This window comes from Notothenia rossii (assembly GCF_949606895.1).
Source record: "Notothenia rossii genome assembly, chromosome: 8".
NCBI classification, from domain to species: Eukaryota; Metazoa; Chordata; class Actinopteri; order Perciformes; family Nototheniidae; genus Notothenia; species Notothenia rossii.
The window spans coordinates 77,978,193-77,997,799 of record NC_136906.1 but is presented as its reverse complement, the minus strand read 5'-3'; the positions used below and the strand labels follow the sequence as shown (position 1 = coordinate 77,997,799).

The 19,607-nt window shown below is 40.9% G+C and overlaps 1 protein-coding gene and 1 long non-coding RNA gene across 2 annotated transcripts in view; both read left to right on the top strand.

Annotated features, from left to right (window-relative positions):
• Positions 1 to 7,363: 7,363 nt before the first annotated feature.
• Positions 7,364 to 8,769, top strand: LOC307017492. The gene is made up of 4 exons (XR_013802199.1): positions 7,364 to 7,567; positions 7,809 to 7,940; positions 8,068 to 8,157; positions 8,720 to 8,769. It is a non-coding gene; the product is annotated as an uncharacterized lncRNA (long non-coding RNA).
• Positions 8,770 to 12,740: 3,971 nt separating this feature from the next.
• Positions 12,741 to 19,607, top strand: part of LOC307017490 (uncharacterized protein) — a 43,942-nt gene continuing 37,075 nt past the window's right edge. Inside the window, exon 1 of the mRNA XM_079647108.1 lies at positions 12,741 to 12,866. Within this exon, the coding sequence (XP_079503234.1) occupies positions 12,806 to 12,866 (61 nt within the window). The 5' untranslated portion in view covers positions 12,741 to 12,805. The remainder of the gene's footprint in view (positions 12,867 to 19,607) is intronic.

Here is a 19,607-nt window from a genome sequence, read left to right as displayed (position 1 = left end):
AGCACTAGCATGAGCATTGGCTATTCTTCCTGGGGTCCTCACCCACACAAAACATACATAATACAAACCAGAACGGAACAACTCATCATTTCATGAAAAGTGCATGGTAAGGAAGTGAAAGCAAAAACAAAACAGAAAAAAAATAGTCATCACATTTTAGCCATCATCAAGTCAAAACCTAAACAAAATTTTACCAACAATATAATTTACATGATAATACTAATTACTAATTACTAATTGACCCACAAGTACAGTTCAAATTTAATTTGTAGTTCTCAGATATTGTTTTAGCAAATGTTTGAAATGTATATTTGAGTTGTCTTGAATGATATGGACCGGTAACGAATTCCAGCTGACCATTGCTCTGTATAGTACTGTTTTCTGTCTGATATTTGATCTTGATTTGGGTAAAATGAACTTTTTTTCTATTGCATGTCTGGTTTGATAGTTATGTGTAGAGTACTGTGCTATGAACTTTTGTGACAATATATGTGGTAAGTGTGTCACTGTAATATTCTTTACAAAATGTAACAGAGAATAAATGGACCTCTGTCTAACACTCATCCATTTCAGTGTCTCCAGCATTTCAGTCACTCTGGTTCTGTAGGAGCACTGCAGAACACATCGTGCTGCCTTATTCTGTGCTACTTGTAGTTTATTTAAATCGTTTTCTGAAGCACTAGACCAAACAACAAAACAGTAATCAAGCTGTGATAGCACCAAAGCATCCAAGACTTGTCTCCTGACATCTATTGGCAAATGTTTTACAATTCTTTTAACGAGTGACACACCCCTTCCCATTTTACACACAACATTATCAATTTGTTTAGACCAAGACAGTGTTTGATCTAGAGTTATCCCTAACAACTTAGTTTCCTTGACTTGTTTAATGTCAATATGGTTTAAATGTAACTGCAATTTAGGTTCACATTTTAACTGATGATTTGACCCAATTATTAAAGATTTAGTTTTTCCTGCATTAAGTACCAACTTATTATTTATTACCCACTCTGAAATCATTTGTAGATCCTTATTTATACAGTGACTCAGCTCCCTTGTAGATGAACCTGCTCCATATATTGTCGAGTCATCTGCATACATAACAATTTTGGATTCCTGTAAGACCAATGGTAGATCATTTGTGAAAATAGAAAATAAAAGTGGTCCCAAACAACTCCCCTGAGGAACTCCACAACTGACTTTCTTAATAGTTGACAGACTTCCATTGAAAAAAACAGTTTGACATCGATTGGTCAAATAACTTTCTATCCACCTCAGTGCATTCAGATGAAAACCATATTGCTCTAGCTTGTTCAACAACAATGGATGATCGATGACATCAAAGGCAGAACTAAAATCAAGTAGTACCGTTCCCACTAACTTCCTATTATCTACCTCCACCTTCCAGTCATCGGTCATTTGTGTTAAAGCAGTGCATGTGGAATGGCCCGGTCTGTAGGCATGTTGATAAGCAGTATTAAGATTGTTACCTTCAAAGTATTTCTGTATTTGATTAAACATTATTCTCTCCATTATCTTTCCTAACGCTGGTAATAAACTTATCGGGCGACTATTTGTTCCAGAAAATGATCCAGCTGGATCTTTTGCAAGTGGAATAATTTTTGCTATTTTCCATGCCTGTGGGCAAATACACTTTTCAATACTTACATTGATGATATGGCAGATAGGCTCCGCAACCAAATTAGCAACATATCTAAGAAATTTACCATCTAGATTATCAACACCCGGTGGTTTATCATTACATTTACCTAGTGGACATTCAACATCTGCAATTGACACTTTCTCTATTTTAAATTTACAATTCTTATTTTCCATGATTAAATCATTTATTAGAAAAGTGGAATTCCTGTTAATAGGTTGCTTCATATCTCTCCTCAAAGTATCCACTTTATCAAGAAAATAATCATTTAAATAATTAGCAATTTGTACCGGTTTAGTCCAAAATGTCCCTTCCACTTCAAGATATGTTGAGGTGGATTTGGGCTTACGGCCCATCATGCCATTGACTAAATCCCACATCTTCTTCTTATCATCATTAATAGCTTTAATTGTATTTCCATAATACACTCGTTTTTTCTTTTTATTTAATGCTGTAACATAATTCCTCAATTTTCTATAAATGTGCCCGTCTGACTCATAACTTGATGAGATAGCTACAAGTTTTGCATCATCTCTTTGTTTCATTAGTTCTCTTAGCTCATCATCTAACCAGGGCGTTCTAAGGTTCCTTACAGTCTGCTTTCTAAGTGGTGCATGTTTATCAATCACTTGCTTGAATAAGAAATTAAAGCCATCAAGAGCATCATCTGGGTTTAGTTTCTCAAGAACTTGTTTCCAACATATCTTTTGAACATCCTTTATAAATGACTCTTCACAAAGATATTTCATTGATCTTCTAACTATTACTTTTGGTCCTGGTTTTGGCACCTTTGTCTTTCTCACAATGATGATTAGATTATGATCAGTGCACCCTACCGGGATTGAAATTGCTTGTGAACATAAATGGCTGAAATTAGTAAATATATGATCAATACAAGTTGCACTATTTGATCCATCTTTCTTTCTGATTATCCTAGTAGGTTTAGTCACCATTTGTACTAAGTTACATGTGTTAGTAATTGTCAGCAACTTATTTTTTAGGGCACAGTGCGACATATTCCAGTCTATGTTTAAATCACCTGTAAAATAAATCTCTCTATCAAGATCACAAACTTTATCTAACATTTGACATACTGTTTCTAAATAAGCAAGGTTAGCATTAGGAGGTCTGTAACAGCATCCCACCAACAAAGGTCTTAAGTGTGGTAAATGAATTTGCAACCAAAGTACTTCAATATCAGGAGACATTAAATCGTATCTCACTTTAGCTGGTATTTGCTTTTGAATATACACTGCCACCCCACCTCCATGTGCATTCCTGTCTTTTCTAAATATACTATATCCCTGAATGTAGCCTTTGTTTCTGCTAAAAGAGGTGTCGACCAGCTGGGGCAACAAGAAAATCGGTGAAATCGAGTGTGACTATTAAAATATAAATAATTATTATGATAATATTGACAATAACAACCGACTGTCGGGGTAGAGCATTTGCTTGGCATTTCCGGGTATTTCTCCACTGGCTGGGCTATGTTAACAATACCGTTTAACTGTCACGTTTGAAGGGAAAAAAACGTGACATCTTCACGTCTCCCAGCATGGTAAATCGTCACATGTTCACGTCTTGCCGTGATACCGGGTTTCACACACACACACACACACACACACACACACACACACACACACACACACACACACACACACACACACACACACACACACACACACACACACACACACACACACACACACAATACACACACACACACACACACTGCTGGTTTCACCAACTAATTGACTAGTCGACTACCTCTACCACTAGTCGACGCTGTGGGCCCTAGTGAACTAGTCATGATCAAAATGGAGGCAAACGTGGGAGATGAGGATACCGACATTGCCGCTGAGGTGATGCAAAATGCTCCAGCAAAACACGTCCAACATTCAGGGGTCCTCATTTTATGCGCAATTATGCCCTCGACAGTTTCAGTTTTAGCTCCGGTGCTAAAAGTTCACGAGCGTCCTCCAGTAGCATCCCCCCTTTGAACAGCTTTTTGGACCTCATTACGAGAGCAACAACAAAAAACGAGTCAACAGTGGCGCGGATGAGCTACAGGATTACTGCCAGCAGACACCCCATATCCCCACAATGGATAACCCTCTGAAGTGTTGGGCACAAAACGCGAACCGCTTCCCCCGTTTAGCCAAGCTTTCCAGGAGCTACCTGGCTACACCAGCAACCCAAGTTATTACATTACATTACATCACATTACATTTAGCTGACGCTTTTATCCAAAGCGACTTACAATAAGTACATTCGACCAGGAAGATACAACCTTGAAGAAAACAGAATCATATAAGTACATCAGGTTTCATAGAGCCAAACATTTCAAGTGCTGCTCAACTGGCTTTAGATAAGCCAGCCCTTTATTAGTATATAAGTGCTTTGTTAGTAATTCTATCGCTCAAAGTGGAGTCTAAAGAGATGAGTTTTCAGTCTGAAGAAGATGTGTAAGCTTTCTGCTGTCCTGATTTCAATGGGGAGCTCATTCCACCATTTTGGAGCCAGGATAGCAAACCCACGTGTTTTTGCTGATGGGAACTTGGGTCCCCCTCGCAGTGCGGGTGCAGCGAGCTGTTTGGCTGATGCAGAGCGGAGTGCACGTGCTGGGGTGTACGGTTTAACCATGTCCTGGATGTAGGAAGGGCCAGATCCATTCGCAGCATGCTACGTAAGTACCAGTGTCTTGAAGTGGATTCTAGCAGTTACTGGAAGCCAGTGAAGGGAGCGGAGGAGCGGAGTGGTGTGGGAGAATTTAGGAAGGTTGAAGACCAGACGAGCCGCTGCATTCTGGATGAGCTGCAGAGGTCGGATGGCACATGCAGGTAGACCAGCCAGGAGGGAGTTGCAGTAGTCTAGGCGTGAGATGACGAGAGCCTGGAACAGAACCTGCGCTGATTTCTGGGTCAGCTGGGGACGTATCCTCCTGATGTGTTAAAGAGTGTATCTGCAGCAGCGGGTTGTAGCAGCGATGTTTGCAGTGAAGGACAGTTTGTTATCTAGGGTCACACCTAGATTCCTTGCAGTCTGAGTCGGGGAAACAACAGAGGGGCCGATGTTGATTGTTAGGTGAAGAGTGGGACAATCTTTTCCCGGAAGGAAAAGCAGTTCAGTCTTGTCAAGTTTGAGCTTGAGGTGGTGAGCAGACATCCACCGAGAGATGTCTGCTAGGCAAGCAGAGATGCGTGCGACAACCTGGGTCTCTGAGCGGGGAAAGGACAGAATTAGTTGGGTGTCGTCAGTGTAGCAGTGGTATGGAAAACCATGCGGGCTAATGACTGATCCGAGCGAGTTTGTGTACAGGGAGAAGAGGAGGGGACCAAGAACAGAGCCCTGAGGGACCCCTGTAGTTAATTGACAAGGGTCGGACTCGGACCCTCTCCAAGTAACCCTGTAGGTGCGGTCTTTGAGGTATGAGGTGAGGAGGGAAAGTGCAGTGCCTGAAACTCCAAGTTCTTGGAGAGTGCGAAGGAGGATCTGATGATTCACCGTGTTGAATGCAGCAGACAGGTCCAGAAGGATGATGACAGAGGAGAGGGAGGCTGCTTTAGCCGTATGCAGTTCGTCAGAGACAGCAAGGAGAGCAAGTGAACGGATGTTTTCCCTGGCAGGCAAAACTGTCACCCGACAGCGGTCCAGCCCCCTTCCCTCACATGTTGATGCTTTGGTCTTCCTTAACGCAAACCAAAAACCTTGAAGGGTGGACATCGTTATCGAGGAGGACAGTGACAGCGAGTAAAGTGTTGCGAAATGCCCACTGGATTTACTTTGCATTTATGTTCTTAACAGAGTTTTTGCAGTAGATTTGGTGAGTCCAGTTACTGTTTTAAATGTAATCAGTAATCATTCATATTACACACATTTAAATGCTGCTTTGTTACAGTGTTTAACTTAACTGTGTGAATTGTAAAACAAAATACAGTTTTACAGCTCTATTTGTGTGTCTTTATTATGACGTAACAACTAGTCGACTAGTCGACTACTATTTTGAAAAACTTGTCGACTAGTGCATATTTACAACCATGACAATTCATCAGCAGAGACACAAGAACATCTATAGGCTCTGACACATCGGCACCTCTTCGGTTTCAGCCTCCAGGGCACAGATTCATTTAGCATCTTCAGAAAGTTGTGTATCTGCAGCGTGTTTATTAAAAGACTTTAACCGGTATGCCTCTCTAGAGACGTTTGTGTCTTTTTAAAGGGACCAAAGATTCATAAGTTCAGTGTGCAGAGCATGACAATAACTCAGATACAATGTGTTAAGCATTTCAGAACAACATGAGGGTACAAGTTTTAAAAAGTAATTAATTATACTTCATTAGAGTTCATTTAGACAATAGTTACTGTTTCCATTACTCATGTCTCTGTTTTGTATCTGGTCAACATCAGTGGTTTAGACCTGCAGAGCTCTGCTGCTGCTGCTGCCACAACCACAACAACACCTCTTGGTTCTAAGAAGTGCAATTCACATAGAAAAACCACCAGGTCTCAGACCACTGTGTGTGCATTCAAACGCCATTTGCAAGTCTGTTACAACTACACAATATATAATGCTATATGTACATTCTCTGCACGGTTTTGCTGTACGCACGTACCTTATCTGGTCAGCATCAGAGGGAAAACCCACCCGAGTTCTGCTGCTGTTATTAACCACATTCTCACAGAAACACTTCTTCAGTTCTCAGAAGGGAAATAAAGAAGCTGCAGGTTAGAGAGTCTGACAGTCGAGAGCCAGAGACCGAGAGAGAAGCACGATGTCTGAATTCAGAAGGATCATGATGTCTTCATTCCTGATGCTGCTGCTCCATTTTACAGGTGAGGATGCAGAGAACACACTTTAAATAAAACAGCTTTAATATCACTCACGGTACTTTACTACGTACTGTTCCTTTAACTGAGAATGATGAGTTGTGTTTGTAACGTGGTGACTTAGTGAACTCTGTCTGTGTTTTTCAACAGCAGCAACGTTGAAACCTTCCTTATTGACTGTCAGAGCTGGAGATGAAGTCACTTTGCCTTGTGACAATGTGATACATGATCAGGATAACTGTGAGAGCATTAGCTGGTACTTTGATGATTCAAGAGGTTCAGCAGCAGTAGAGCTTGTTCATCGTGGACAGATTGGTAAAGAAGCCAAAGCTAAATCAGACAGACTGAGCGTTACAGAGAAATGCTCTCTGGGTATAAAGAAGGTCACAGAGGAGGATGCTGGACTTTTTTATTGTCAACAGTTCAAAGAATCTGTTGGAAAACAAAGTTCAGACTCTAAGGTTTACCTGTCTGTTGTTACCGGTGAGTATTTACATCATAATGTTTTCACACTCTATACAGAGCAATATAATACAACTTTTCAATAATGATGATTACAGTGATGAAGTTAATGTTACTCTTGTTGTCTTTCTCTCACAATATCTCCATCTTCAGTGACTGAACATCAGGACAATGATGAGGTGACATTACGCTGCTCTGTGACGAGACGTGGAGGGTGTGAACACAAAGTGAAGTGGCTGCTTCAGGGTCGAGATGTGGATAAAGATCACAGAGAGATAAAAACATCACAGTCTTCCTGCTCTGCCTCTGTGACATTTCTGACTTCTCTTTATAGTTACACAACAAGGTCTAAGTTATTTACTTGTAATGTAACTGATATGTACGCAGGAAAAGTACACCTGTTCCCCTTCAGCCCTCAGTCCTCAGGTGAGAACATGTTGAGATGTTTAAGTTACTTCAATCGGACATGGATAATCACCTCAAATATGTGTTTGTTTTACAGAAGTTGCAGACTAAATAGTTGTGTTGTGTTTATTTGTTTAGTTGAGGACACAAAACCAGGAACAACAACAACAACAAAAAAACCAACAACAACAGCTAAACCCAACTTAAACTCAGGTAAGGTTTAATGTATTTACTTGTAAAGTGTTTGATGGTCACAGGACAGAACCACAGCTGTTTCTCTTCAGTCCTCAGGTGAGAATATGATGAGCTGTTTAAAATCATTCATCCTGAAATGAATAATTACATAATATATTTTTGTAAAGCTCAGGTTTTAATATTTGTAGCATCATTCTGTCATGATAACTCTTAACATTTGCTTCATAACTGTACAGCACTGTGTTATTTTTTCATTAAGGTGATGACACAAGGAAGGTGACTACAGTATCAACAACAACAACTCAATCAACATTGAAAGTGAGACCAGCCTTAGAGACGACCAACACTGCATCTGAAAACAATCAAACAGAACAACAGGACAAAAATCCAGGTAGAGACAGATATAAAATAATATTATACATTTACAGTCAGAAAATACATGTTGTTGATTCAGAGTTTAAAGACAAAGAGATAAAAACCTCTGAGTATATGTAACTCTTCTAACTCCTCTCTTCCAGGTTGGTGGTGGTGGATCATCGTTGTGATCGTGGATGTTGCAGCACTCACAATAATCACTGTGGCTGTCATCAGACGGAAGAGGACTCAAGGTGAGGACATTCACACATTATACTTTACAAACAAGAAGCTTCTGATAAACGTGGATGTTAACTGTGGAAGATTAAGACAATTTTCTCTTTTTTTCTTTCTTTCAGGGACCAGAACAGAGACCGATGATGACATGGTGAGTTTTGAAATAAAAAAAACAACAAGAATGCCTGACTTTGTTATACAGAAAGCAAGAGGTCAAAAGATTGATTATTACATGCATACATACATACATACATACATACATACATACATACATACATACATACATACATACATACATACATACACATACATACATACATACAGAATATACATACATACATACATACATACAGAATATACATACATACATACATACATACATACATACATACATACATACATACATACATACACACACACACACATACATACATACATACATACAGAACATACATACATACATACAGTACATACATACATACATACATACATACATACATACATACATACATACATACATACATACATACATACATACATAACCCATAGAAAACGAATCAATACATTTTATTTGTGTAGGCTGATCCTGAAGATGGTGTTTCCTACGCCTCCATCAGCTACACCAGGAAGACCAGCAGGAAAGCCAGGGTGAGCTGTCTCATTGATTATACTGGTGATGTTAATCAAGGAAGAAACTATTGATATGATTTAGAATCTAAGAATATCCTTCTTTATCATCTATTGTTCTATACATGGGACCATAATATACATTCATTATTCAAGAAGACTTGAAACTAGCGATAGACACCATAAACTCATCAGGAACATGTTTACAGAGGTAATACATCAAGTGAGCAGTAGGGTCATTTTCTAAAAGACTTCTATTCAATCTGACTGCTTTTTAGAACCAGATGTGTTGCCCCCTGCTGGCCATGAGAGGGAATGCAGGTTTAATGCACTTCAAAAGCTGAAGCAGAGGGAATGACTCAGTTGTTACATGGCAGCAAAATCAGGACTTTCAGAACTCTATTATTTTTATTTCATGGGATTTACTCTTTCTCTCCAGGCTCACCTTCATGATGATGATGAAGATGATGCAGTGACCTACAGCACTGTGGGAGCTCCCTCCTCTTCCTCTGCTGCCTCCGCTGATCCCAGCGTCCTCTATGCCCCCGTCAACAAACAGAGACAATAGCACCATTCAATGATGTGTTTACTGTTCTAAATTAAATGGCACGCTTTATTTAGAATTGTAAGCAGGGGTTTTTCTAGAAAGTTATAGTACGATGAATACTGTGGCGCTGATCTTGGATATAAGTTTGATCAATTCTCATGAGAACATGACCCCCGAATACAAGATAGCGCTGCGGACGTTAACAACAATGCCTCCTAAAAACTAAACTGTATCTGCCGTCTGACCCTCTATTTAACACAATATTAATATTTTGGGAGTAATTATAGCATTTTTGCCGAACAGAAATATTGTTTTCTGGCATCACTTTAACATTTTTAACATATCAGCTGGAGAGGACTCTTTAAAGTAGAGACACTACATACTGATATACACATTACATTACATTACATTTAGCTGACGCTTTTATCCAAAGCGTCTTACAATAAGTGCATTCGACCAGGAAGAAACAACCTTGAAGAAAACAGAATCATATAAGTCCATCAGATTTCATAGAGCCAAACATTTCAAGTGCTACTCAACTGGCTTTAGATAAGCCAGCCCTTTATTAGTATATAAGTGCTTTGTTAGTAATTCTATCGCTCAAACTGGAGTCCAAAGAGATGAGTTTTCAGTCTGAAGAAGATGTGTAAGCGTTCTGCTGTCCTGATTTCAATGGGGAGCTCATTCCACCATTTTGGAGCCAGGATAGCAAACCCACGTGTTTCTGCTGATGGGAACTTGGGTCCCCCTCGCAGTGCGGGGGCAGCAAGCTGTTTGGCTGATGCAGAGCGGAGTGCACGTGCTGGGGTGTACGGTTTAACCATGTCCTGGATGTAGGAAGGGCCAGATCCATTCGCAGCATGGTACGCAAGTACCAGTGTCTTGAAGTGGATTCTAGCAGTTACTGGAAGCCAGTGAAGGGAGCGGAGGAGCGGAGTGGTGTGGGAGAATTTAGGAAGGTTGAAGACCAGACGAGCCGCTGCATTCTGGATGAGCTGCAGAGGTCGGATGGCACATGCAGGTAGACCAGCCAGGAGGGAGTTGCAGTAGTCTAGGCGTGAGATGACGAGAGCCTGGACCAGAACCTGCGCTGATTTCTGGGTCAGCTGGGGACGTATCCTCCTGATGTTGTAAAGCGTGTATCTGCAGCAGCGGGTTGTAGCAGCGATGTTTGCAGTGAAGGACAGTTTGTTATCTAGGGTCACATCCAGATTCCTTGCAGTCTGAGTCGGGGAAACAACAGAGGGGCCGATGTTGATTGTTAGGTCAAGAGTGGGACACTCTTTTCCCGGAAGGAAAAGCAGTTCAGTCTTGTCAAGGTTGAGCTTGAGGTGGTGAGCAGACATCCACCGAGAGATGTCAGCTAGGCAAGCAGAGATGCGTGCGACAACCTGGCTCTCTGAGCGGGGAAAGGACAGAATTAGTTGGGTGTCGTCAGCGTAGCAGTGGTATGAAAAACCATGCGGGCTAATGACAGACCTGAGCGAGTTTGTGTACAAGGAGAAGAGGAGGGGACCAAGAACAGAGCCCTGAGGGACCCCTGTAGTTAATTGACAAGGGTCGGACTCGGACCCTCTCCAAGTAACCCTGTAGGTGCGGTCTTTGAGGTATGAGGTGAGGAGGGAAAGTGCAGTGCCTGAAACTCCAAGTTCTTGGAGAGTGCGAAGGAGGATCTGATGGTTCACCGTGTCGAATGCAGCAGACAGGTCCAGAAGGATGATGACAGAGGAGAGGGAGGCTGCTTTAGCCATGTGCAGTTCCTCAGAGACAGCAAGGAGAGCAGTTTCTGTGGAGTGACCTGCCTTGAAACCAGACTGGTGCGGATCCAGAAGGTTGTTCTGATGGAGATAACAGGAGAGTTGTTTAAAGTAAGCGCGTTCAAGTGTTTTAGACAGGAACGGGAGGAGAGAGACAGGCCTGTAGTTTATAACATCAGACGGGTTGAGAGTGGGTTTCTTTAGGAGAGGGTTGTATAAAACGTATGTATGAAACATTCAACAGTTACCTCCTCCCTACGCTGGTGACGGATGTGAGGAGTCGGACATTTTCTAAACTTAAATCAAACAACACGAAGGCCCGGTGAAATAAATCCCTTAATGATTCATAGAAACAGGTCAACAGGGAGACTCACACCGTGTGTTTCCCTCCTGTTATTCCCTCACAGAATATTACATCATTTTTAAACAAATGTTCTGTAAATCTAGAGCAGAAGTTTTCACTCTTCTTCTTCTTCTTCATGATCTTCTCCTCCATCATCTCCCACACCTAAAGACACACACACACACACACACACACACACACACACACACACACACACACACACACACACACACACACACACACACACACACACACACACACACACACACACACACACACACACACACACACACACACACACACACACACACACACACACACACACACACACACACACACACACACACACACACATTACTGATACCTGACGTCCACGTTTGTTTAGGTTTTTGAAGTCCTTTGGTTTTGTTCTATTGTAAATAAATTAGTCCTTTTGTTACACTTAAACTTGACTGGTCTCCCTTCTTTGTTGCAGCCTATGAACCGGGCAGTAAATTCAAGTCATACAATAATATTCAAAGAAGTTGTGTCGAAAATATTTCTAAAAAATGATAGTACAGTATGGCATAAAACAAAGCGTTGGAAAATATTTTGAAAAAAAAGTCATAGTACAGTTTGTCAAACATGTGAAAAAAGTCGTAGTACAGTATTTCAGAGAAAGTATACGGTATAGTAGTATTATTTCTTCTGTCGAAAAATGTCATATTATGGTTTTTCATCCAATTTATAAAAAAGTCTGATTTGAAAATTGTAAAAAAAAAAATAGTAAAAAGTAATAGTATGAAATTAATTAAACTTCATTAGAGTTCATTTAGACAATAGTTACTGTTTCCATTACTCATGTCTCTGTTTTGTATCTGGTCAACATCAGTGGTTTAGACCTGCAGAGCGCTGCTGCTGCTGCTGCTGCTGCTGCTGCTGCTGCTGCTGCTGCTGCTGCTGCTGCTGCTGCTGCTGCTGCTGCTGCTGCTGCTGCTGCTGCTGCTGCTGCTGCTGCTGCTGCTACCACAGCCACAACAACACCTCTTGGTTCTCAGAGGTGCAATTCATAGGAAAACCACGAGGTCTCAGACCACTGTGTGTGCATTCAAACACCATTAGCAAGTCTGTTTTCTGATAAAAGTGATATAAAAAAAAATACTACAAGTATTTATGAAAAGGAATAATTCAAAATAGTAATATATAATGCTATATGTACTTTCTCTGCACGGTTTTACTTTAAGCACGTACCTATTCAGCACCAGAGGGTAAAACCACAGGTTAACAACCATGTCAACCTGTGGTTAACTACATCCTCACAGAAACACTTCTTCATTTCTCAGAAGAGAAATAAAGAAGCAGCCAGTTAGAGAGTCTGACAGTCGAGAGCCAGAGACCGAGAGAGAAGCACGATGTCTGAATTCAGAAGGATCATGATGTCTTCATTCCTGATGCTGCTGCTCCACTTTACAGGTGAGGATGCAGAGAACACACTTTAAATAAAACAGCTTTAATATCACTAACGGTACTTTACTACGTACTGTTCCTTTAACTGAGAATGATGAGTTGTGTTTGTGACGTGGTGACTTTAGTGAACTCTGTCTTTTTTTTTTCAATAGTAGCAAACTGGAAATCTTCCTTATTGACTGTCAGAGTTGGAGATGAAGCCACTTTGCCTTGTGACAATGTGATACATGATCAGGATAACTGTGAGAGTACTAGCTGGCTCTTCATTGATTCAAACAGCTCAGCAGCAGGAGAGCTGGTTAATCTTGGGCAGATTGGTAAAGATCCCAAAGCTCAATCAGACAGACTGAGCGTTACAAAGAAATGTTCTCTGGTTATAAAGAAGGTCACAGAGGAGGATGTTGGACGTTACAACTGCAAACAGTTCAGATCAGGAGAACAACAAAGTCCAGTCACTCTGTTTGATCTGTCTGTTGTTACCAGTGAGTATTTGCATCATAATGTTTTCACACTGTAACATTGCAATAATTGTGATTACAGTGATGAAGTTAATGTTACTCTTCTTGTCTTTCTCTCACAATATCTCCATCTTCAGTGACTGAACATCAGGACAATGATGAGGTGACGTTAAACTGCTCTGTGAGTTCCTCTGTGAAGAAACGTGGACGGTGTGAACACTCAGTGAAGTGGCTGCTTCAGGGTCAAGATGTGGTTAAAGATCACAGAGAGATAAAGACATCACAGTCTTCCTGCTCTGCCTCTGTGACATTTCTGACTTCTCATTTTAGTTACACACCAAGGTCTGAGTTATTTACTTGTAATGTAACTGATGAGAACACGGGAGAAGAACATCTGTTTCCCTACAGGCCTCAGTCCTCAGGTGAGAACATGCTGAGCTGTTTAAGTTACTTTTTACTGATGTAAAATAGCCAGAAGACATGTTGTTGATTCAGAGTTTAAAGACAAAGAGATAGAAACCTCTGAGTATATGTAACTCTTCTAACTTCTCTCTTCCAGGTTGGTGGTGGTGGATCATCGTTGTGATCGTGGGTGTTGCAGCACTCACAATAATCACTGTGGCTGTCATCAGACGGAAGAGGACTCAAGGTGAGGACATTCACACATTATACTTTACAAACAACAAGCTTTTGATGAACATGGATTTTAACTGTGGAAGTTCAAATCAACTCTCTTTTGAATTCTGTTTAGGGACTGAAACGCAGACGGATGACAACGTGGTGAGTTTAAACATTTTGTTATTCACTTTTCATTTTGAATTTAACCATCAGAATTGATCTTACTTTTTTAAAACAGAAAGTAGGAGTTTCTGAGGCAGCAAGATCAAAATGTGATTTAAAAAACAAAATGAGAAACAAAATACCAAATCAACACAACAGTCTCAAAATGACCACAGGGTTAAAGGTCTAATAATGGCAGTATTCATTTGGACTGTTGCCATTGGTTACAATGCATGGATGTTGAATACGATGAAACCTATACAGCAACATGAATTAGGAGTTATAGTAGGTCACATTAACGCTGCATGTTACAGAGCAGATTTTATGTTTATTTCACTGCAGCAATAATAATTAATAATATTAATACATTTTATTTCTGTAGGCTGATCCTGAAGATGGTGTTTCCTACGCCCCCATCAGCTACACCAGGAAGAGCAGCAGGAAAGCCAGGGTAAGATTTCTCATTGATGACACTGGTGATGCTATAAAGGAAGAAACTATTGATATGAATTAGAATCTAAGATTTATATAGTTTTAATGCATGTAAAAGGCATTTCAATATATAAATTAATATGTGTGCCTCAAACGCCTCCATTGGACTCCTTTGTTTACTTCTGGAACATAATGACATCACTATGTAACACCCAAACTCCTATTGGCTAGCACTCCAACACATTGATCGTCATAGGCTAAGGGGCGGGAGGACTCTTTAAAGTAGAGACATTACATACTGATATACACCTGAACATCAGCAGGAGAGGACTCTTTAAAGTAGAGACACTACATACTGATATACACCTGAACATCAGCAGGAGAGGACTCTTTAAAGTAGAGACACTACATACTGATATACACCTGAACATCAGCAGGAGAGGACTCTTTAAAGTAGGGACACTACATACTGATATACACCTGGACATCAGCAGGAGAGGACTCTTTAAAGTAGGGACACTACATACTGATATGCACCTGAACATCAGCAGGAGAGGACTCTTTAAAGTAGAGATACTAAATACTGATATACACCGGAACATCAGCAGGAGAGGACTCTTTAAAGTAGGGACACTACATACTGATATGCACCTGAACATCAGCAGGAGAGGACTCTTTAAAGTAGAGATACTAAATACTGATATACACCGGAACATCAGCAGGAGAGGACTCTTTAAAGTAGGGACACTACATACTGATATACACCGGAACATCAGCAGGAGAGGACTCTTTAAAGTAGAGACACTACATACTGATATACACTGGAACATCAGCAGGAGAGGACTCTTTAAAGTAGGGACACTACATACTGATATACACCTGAACATCAGCAGGAGAGGACTCTTTAAAGTAGAGACACTACGTACTGATATGCACCTGAACATCAGCAGGAGAGGACTCTTTAAAGTAGAGACACTACATACTGATATACACCTGAACATCAGCAGGAGAGGACTCTTTAAGTTGTTAAATGGCAGCAAAAGCAGGACTTTCAGAACTCCTTTATGCATAATCAGTTTTATTTCCCTGCAGGCTCATGATGATGATGATGATGATGAAGATCAAGCAGTGACCTACAGCACTGTGAGAGCTCCCTCCTCTTCCTCTGCTGCCTCCGCTGATCCCAGCCTCCTCTACGCCACCGTCAACAAATCAAGAAAAAATAAATAATAAAGTTGTATTTGGCTTTTAAATGCATCTGAGTGAGAGTTCAGCAAATGTGAGTCCCTCTAGAGCAGTGGTTCTCAAAGTGGGGGGCGCGCCCCCCCTGGGGGGCGCAGAGGCATGCCAGGGGGGGCGCGAGAGACCAGGAGGAAAAATGGTTATGAAAAAAAAAAAAAGAATCATAAATTGAAAAATTATTGATTCGAAAATAATATTGTGTGTGTGTGTGTGTGTGTGTGTGTGTGTGTGTGTGTGTGTGTGTGTGTGTGTGTGTGTGTGTGTGTGTGTGTGTGTGTGTGTGTGTGTGTGTGTGTGTGTGTGTGTGTGTGTGTGTGTGTGTGTGTGTGTGGAACGAGCCATTTTGTGTGAACGAGCGAGAGAGAGAGAGAGAGCGCACCGGTACCGGAGATCGTTGTTGTTAGCTTCTGGTGCTAGCGAGCTACGCTAATGGATTTAAGGAGTTTTTCAACAACAAAGTGGAGGAGAGTCCTCTCCTGTCAGACTGAGAGGCTCAGTGAACTAAAGGACTCTCTCAGTGTTATTGTTTTGTCTCGTCAGATCTGTTAGTTTTATTTCTCTGTGAGTCTATATTGTCAAGTCCGTGTCTGCCATTTCCTGTTTTACTCTGTCATTTCCCTTCTCATTTCAGGTAGTTCGATTCCTACCTTGCCTGTTTGTCACTGACCTGATTACCTGCCTACCTTATTGTTTGCACCTGTGGAGTCCCTTGCTTTTGTATATACTATGTGTGTTCCCTGTGCTCAGTGCCAGATCGTTTTGAACCTTGTGTATGGATTATCTTGTTTCATCACCACAGTAAAACCTTTTTGAATCATCTCTTGTCTGGAGTCGTGCATTTGGGTCCTATCAGTTTTTGTGTGCTCCAGTCGTAACAGTTATCTCAGTGGGTCTCAAACGTTTTGGTCACCATTTACGTAAACATTTATTTCCGAGGCACACGTTTATATGATCATTATAGTTATAAACAAATAAGAGAATAAATGAAAAACAGGTATGAAATACTATATTACAGTAAAAAAAGAATAAAGTTTAAAAGGGTGATTTGTAAAATATCCATAAAGAAAAAGTAAATCTGTTTACAGTTCTGTTTCATCTGGGTGTTGAGAGAGGTATCCATATATCTCTTCATTTTGCTCTCAAAGTGCACCAGATGGATGCATTTAACTTCAATATTTAAAAATAAATCTTCCCGGGGGAGCTTTCCCCAGGACCCCCCTATGTGAGGTCCACACACCACCTATAAAAATAGCACTTTACCCCTGCTTATATGCCGTGAGCTGATTATCGAGCCTTCATTGTAACTGTCGTGGGTACACTGTGTGTGTGCATGGGGATTGTTGCAGTAGAAAGTTCCACTGTAGCGACCGGTACATTAATGGGAAACCCTAAATATTTGAGCACCCTCTATGAAATGTCAAGCTACCCCACAGCACCCCCAAAATAAATCTCTGGCGCCGCCACTGAGCCTGACTATTTGTGTTGGGGGGGCCCAACTTTTTTTTTCTCCAAAGTGGGGGCCTGACAGAAAAAGTTTGAGAACCACTGGGCTAGAGGTTGATTGTGAAAAAGGGGCAGACATGTTGGAGAAAATAGTTAAATAGTTACAATTCTGATCATTATTCTGTCTGGAAGAGGGGGGTTATAGGCCAATATTTCCACGACATGGCTCCGTACATCCTCTCCTCGATGCAGGGAAGTCGTCCTGTCCCCTTAGCAGAGAAACTCCCCAAAAGCATAATGTATCCACCTCCATGCTTGACGGTGGTGACAGTTAAATGCAAACACATTTTTATCTTTTATATAATGCCAATTTCTGGATTTTTTTTTTTATATTCTTATTCTCACTGTTTATATAAACCTACCATTACAATTATTGACTGTCAATGTATTTGTAAGTGGGCAAACTTACAAAATCTGCAAGGGATCAAATATTTATTTTTAATAATAAATAATACATGGTAGCGTTTTTCCAGGTGCTCAAAGACGCTTTACATTATGTTACACTTTTACTCTTACAATACTTTCACTCATCATCCGGTTTCATTCCATTCAATACTGTGGACAATACCCAAAGGAACAATTTGGGGTGAAGTGTCTTGCCCAAGGACACAGCGGCATGCTCACTGCGAGGCTGTCAAGGCGGGATTGAACCGGTGCCCCCTGATCTGAAGATGAGCGCACTAACCCACTGAGCTGCAACCGCCCCAAATCAATCTCATTCACAAATCAATAAAAGCATGACATGTAATTATTTTTACATTTTTGAATGAATTTAACTAGAACAATATTGAAGTTTGCGAGACCTTTTGACCTTTGACCCTCTTATCTTTTATGACTTGTTTGTTTATTGTTGTATTGCCCCCTTATAAAGGATGTTGCTTAATAGTGGGGTGATAAGACTTTATTGCCCCTTTGATGTGAAACCTGTGTTATAGTGTCAATCAATGTTTATTTTATTTATTTATATAAACCAATATCACAAATGTTACATTTGTCTCAGTGGACTTCACAGTTTGTACAGAGTATCAGTATGACAATACGACACCCTCTGTCCTTAGACCCTCACATCGTACAAGGAAACACTTCCAGGGAAAACCCACAGTTTAAAGGGGAACATGGGAGAAACCTCAGGGAGAGCAACAGAGGAGGGATCCCTCTCCCAGGACGGACAGACGTGCAATAGATGCCGTGTGTAAATCGAAGAGATAATACATTTACAACATAGCTAGACCAAATGTTTGGAAATGCATGTGTGTATAATAAGAAGATGAATCCACGAGGATGTCAGCAATCTTGTGGGAGCCATCAGGGAAGTAGTATGGTGAGAGTGTCCTTAGTAGGTCATTATAGTCAATGATGATAGTATGACTTGTTTCGGTCACCTGTTGTGGTTGTAATACCCTCTAGAAGGTAATGTTCTTTAATAGGGGGTTATATTACTTATGGACTCTTTTATGGTAATATAAGGTTATATGACATTTAAGTATGTCTTTTGAAGTTGTATAGGTAGGCAATAATACTTTGACCCTTTGGTTTTCATATGGGGTCAAAAGGGTAATCTTTGCTAGTTTATTTTTTTTAAAAATGATATGGTTTATGTCGTAACATTTGGAAAAAAATAGTCAAAGTGTAGTATTTCACAAATATCAAGAAAAAATATAAAAATAAAACACATCTAAAAATATGAAATCCTGCTGCAACTGGGACGCAGGTTCAAATCCATCCTGCCCCCGTTACACGTGTCACCCCCTCTATCTCCCCTTTTAACACTGTCACTTTCCACTAAAGTCTAATCTGGCGCTATCATTGAAAAAAGCTTTGCTGCTTGCCTTGACTTCGGCCAAGAGAGTGTGCGAGCTGACCGCTCTGTCGGTGCACTCGAGTTGCTTTTTGATTCGGGGTGACCGTTGCGGGGCGACACTCAGACCGAACCCCTCCTTTGTCCCCAAGAACCTAAGCAGTTCTTTCAGGTCCAGGACTATATAGTTATAGTTAGACGGCTTTAGTCTTCCAACCCATATTGGGGACAGGGAGGCTAAATTGCACCTCCTCTGCCCGGTGTGTGCGCTGGCATGTTATGTAGGGCGCACGGCTTCCATTAGGCGCACTGAACAGCTGTTTGTGTGCTTTGGGGATGGTGTGGCCGGGAAAGCTCTGTCCAAGAAACGCCTGACAGGATGACTCTACGAGTGCATTTCACATGCCTATGGACAGGCGGGGAGAGCCGGAGAATTCACAAGACATGTCACGGGTCACGGTTTGACCACACGGTACAGATGCCACATCAATTCTGAAGATCTCTAACCCAGACCCATGTATTTAGCTATACTGA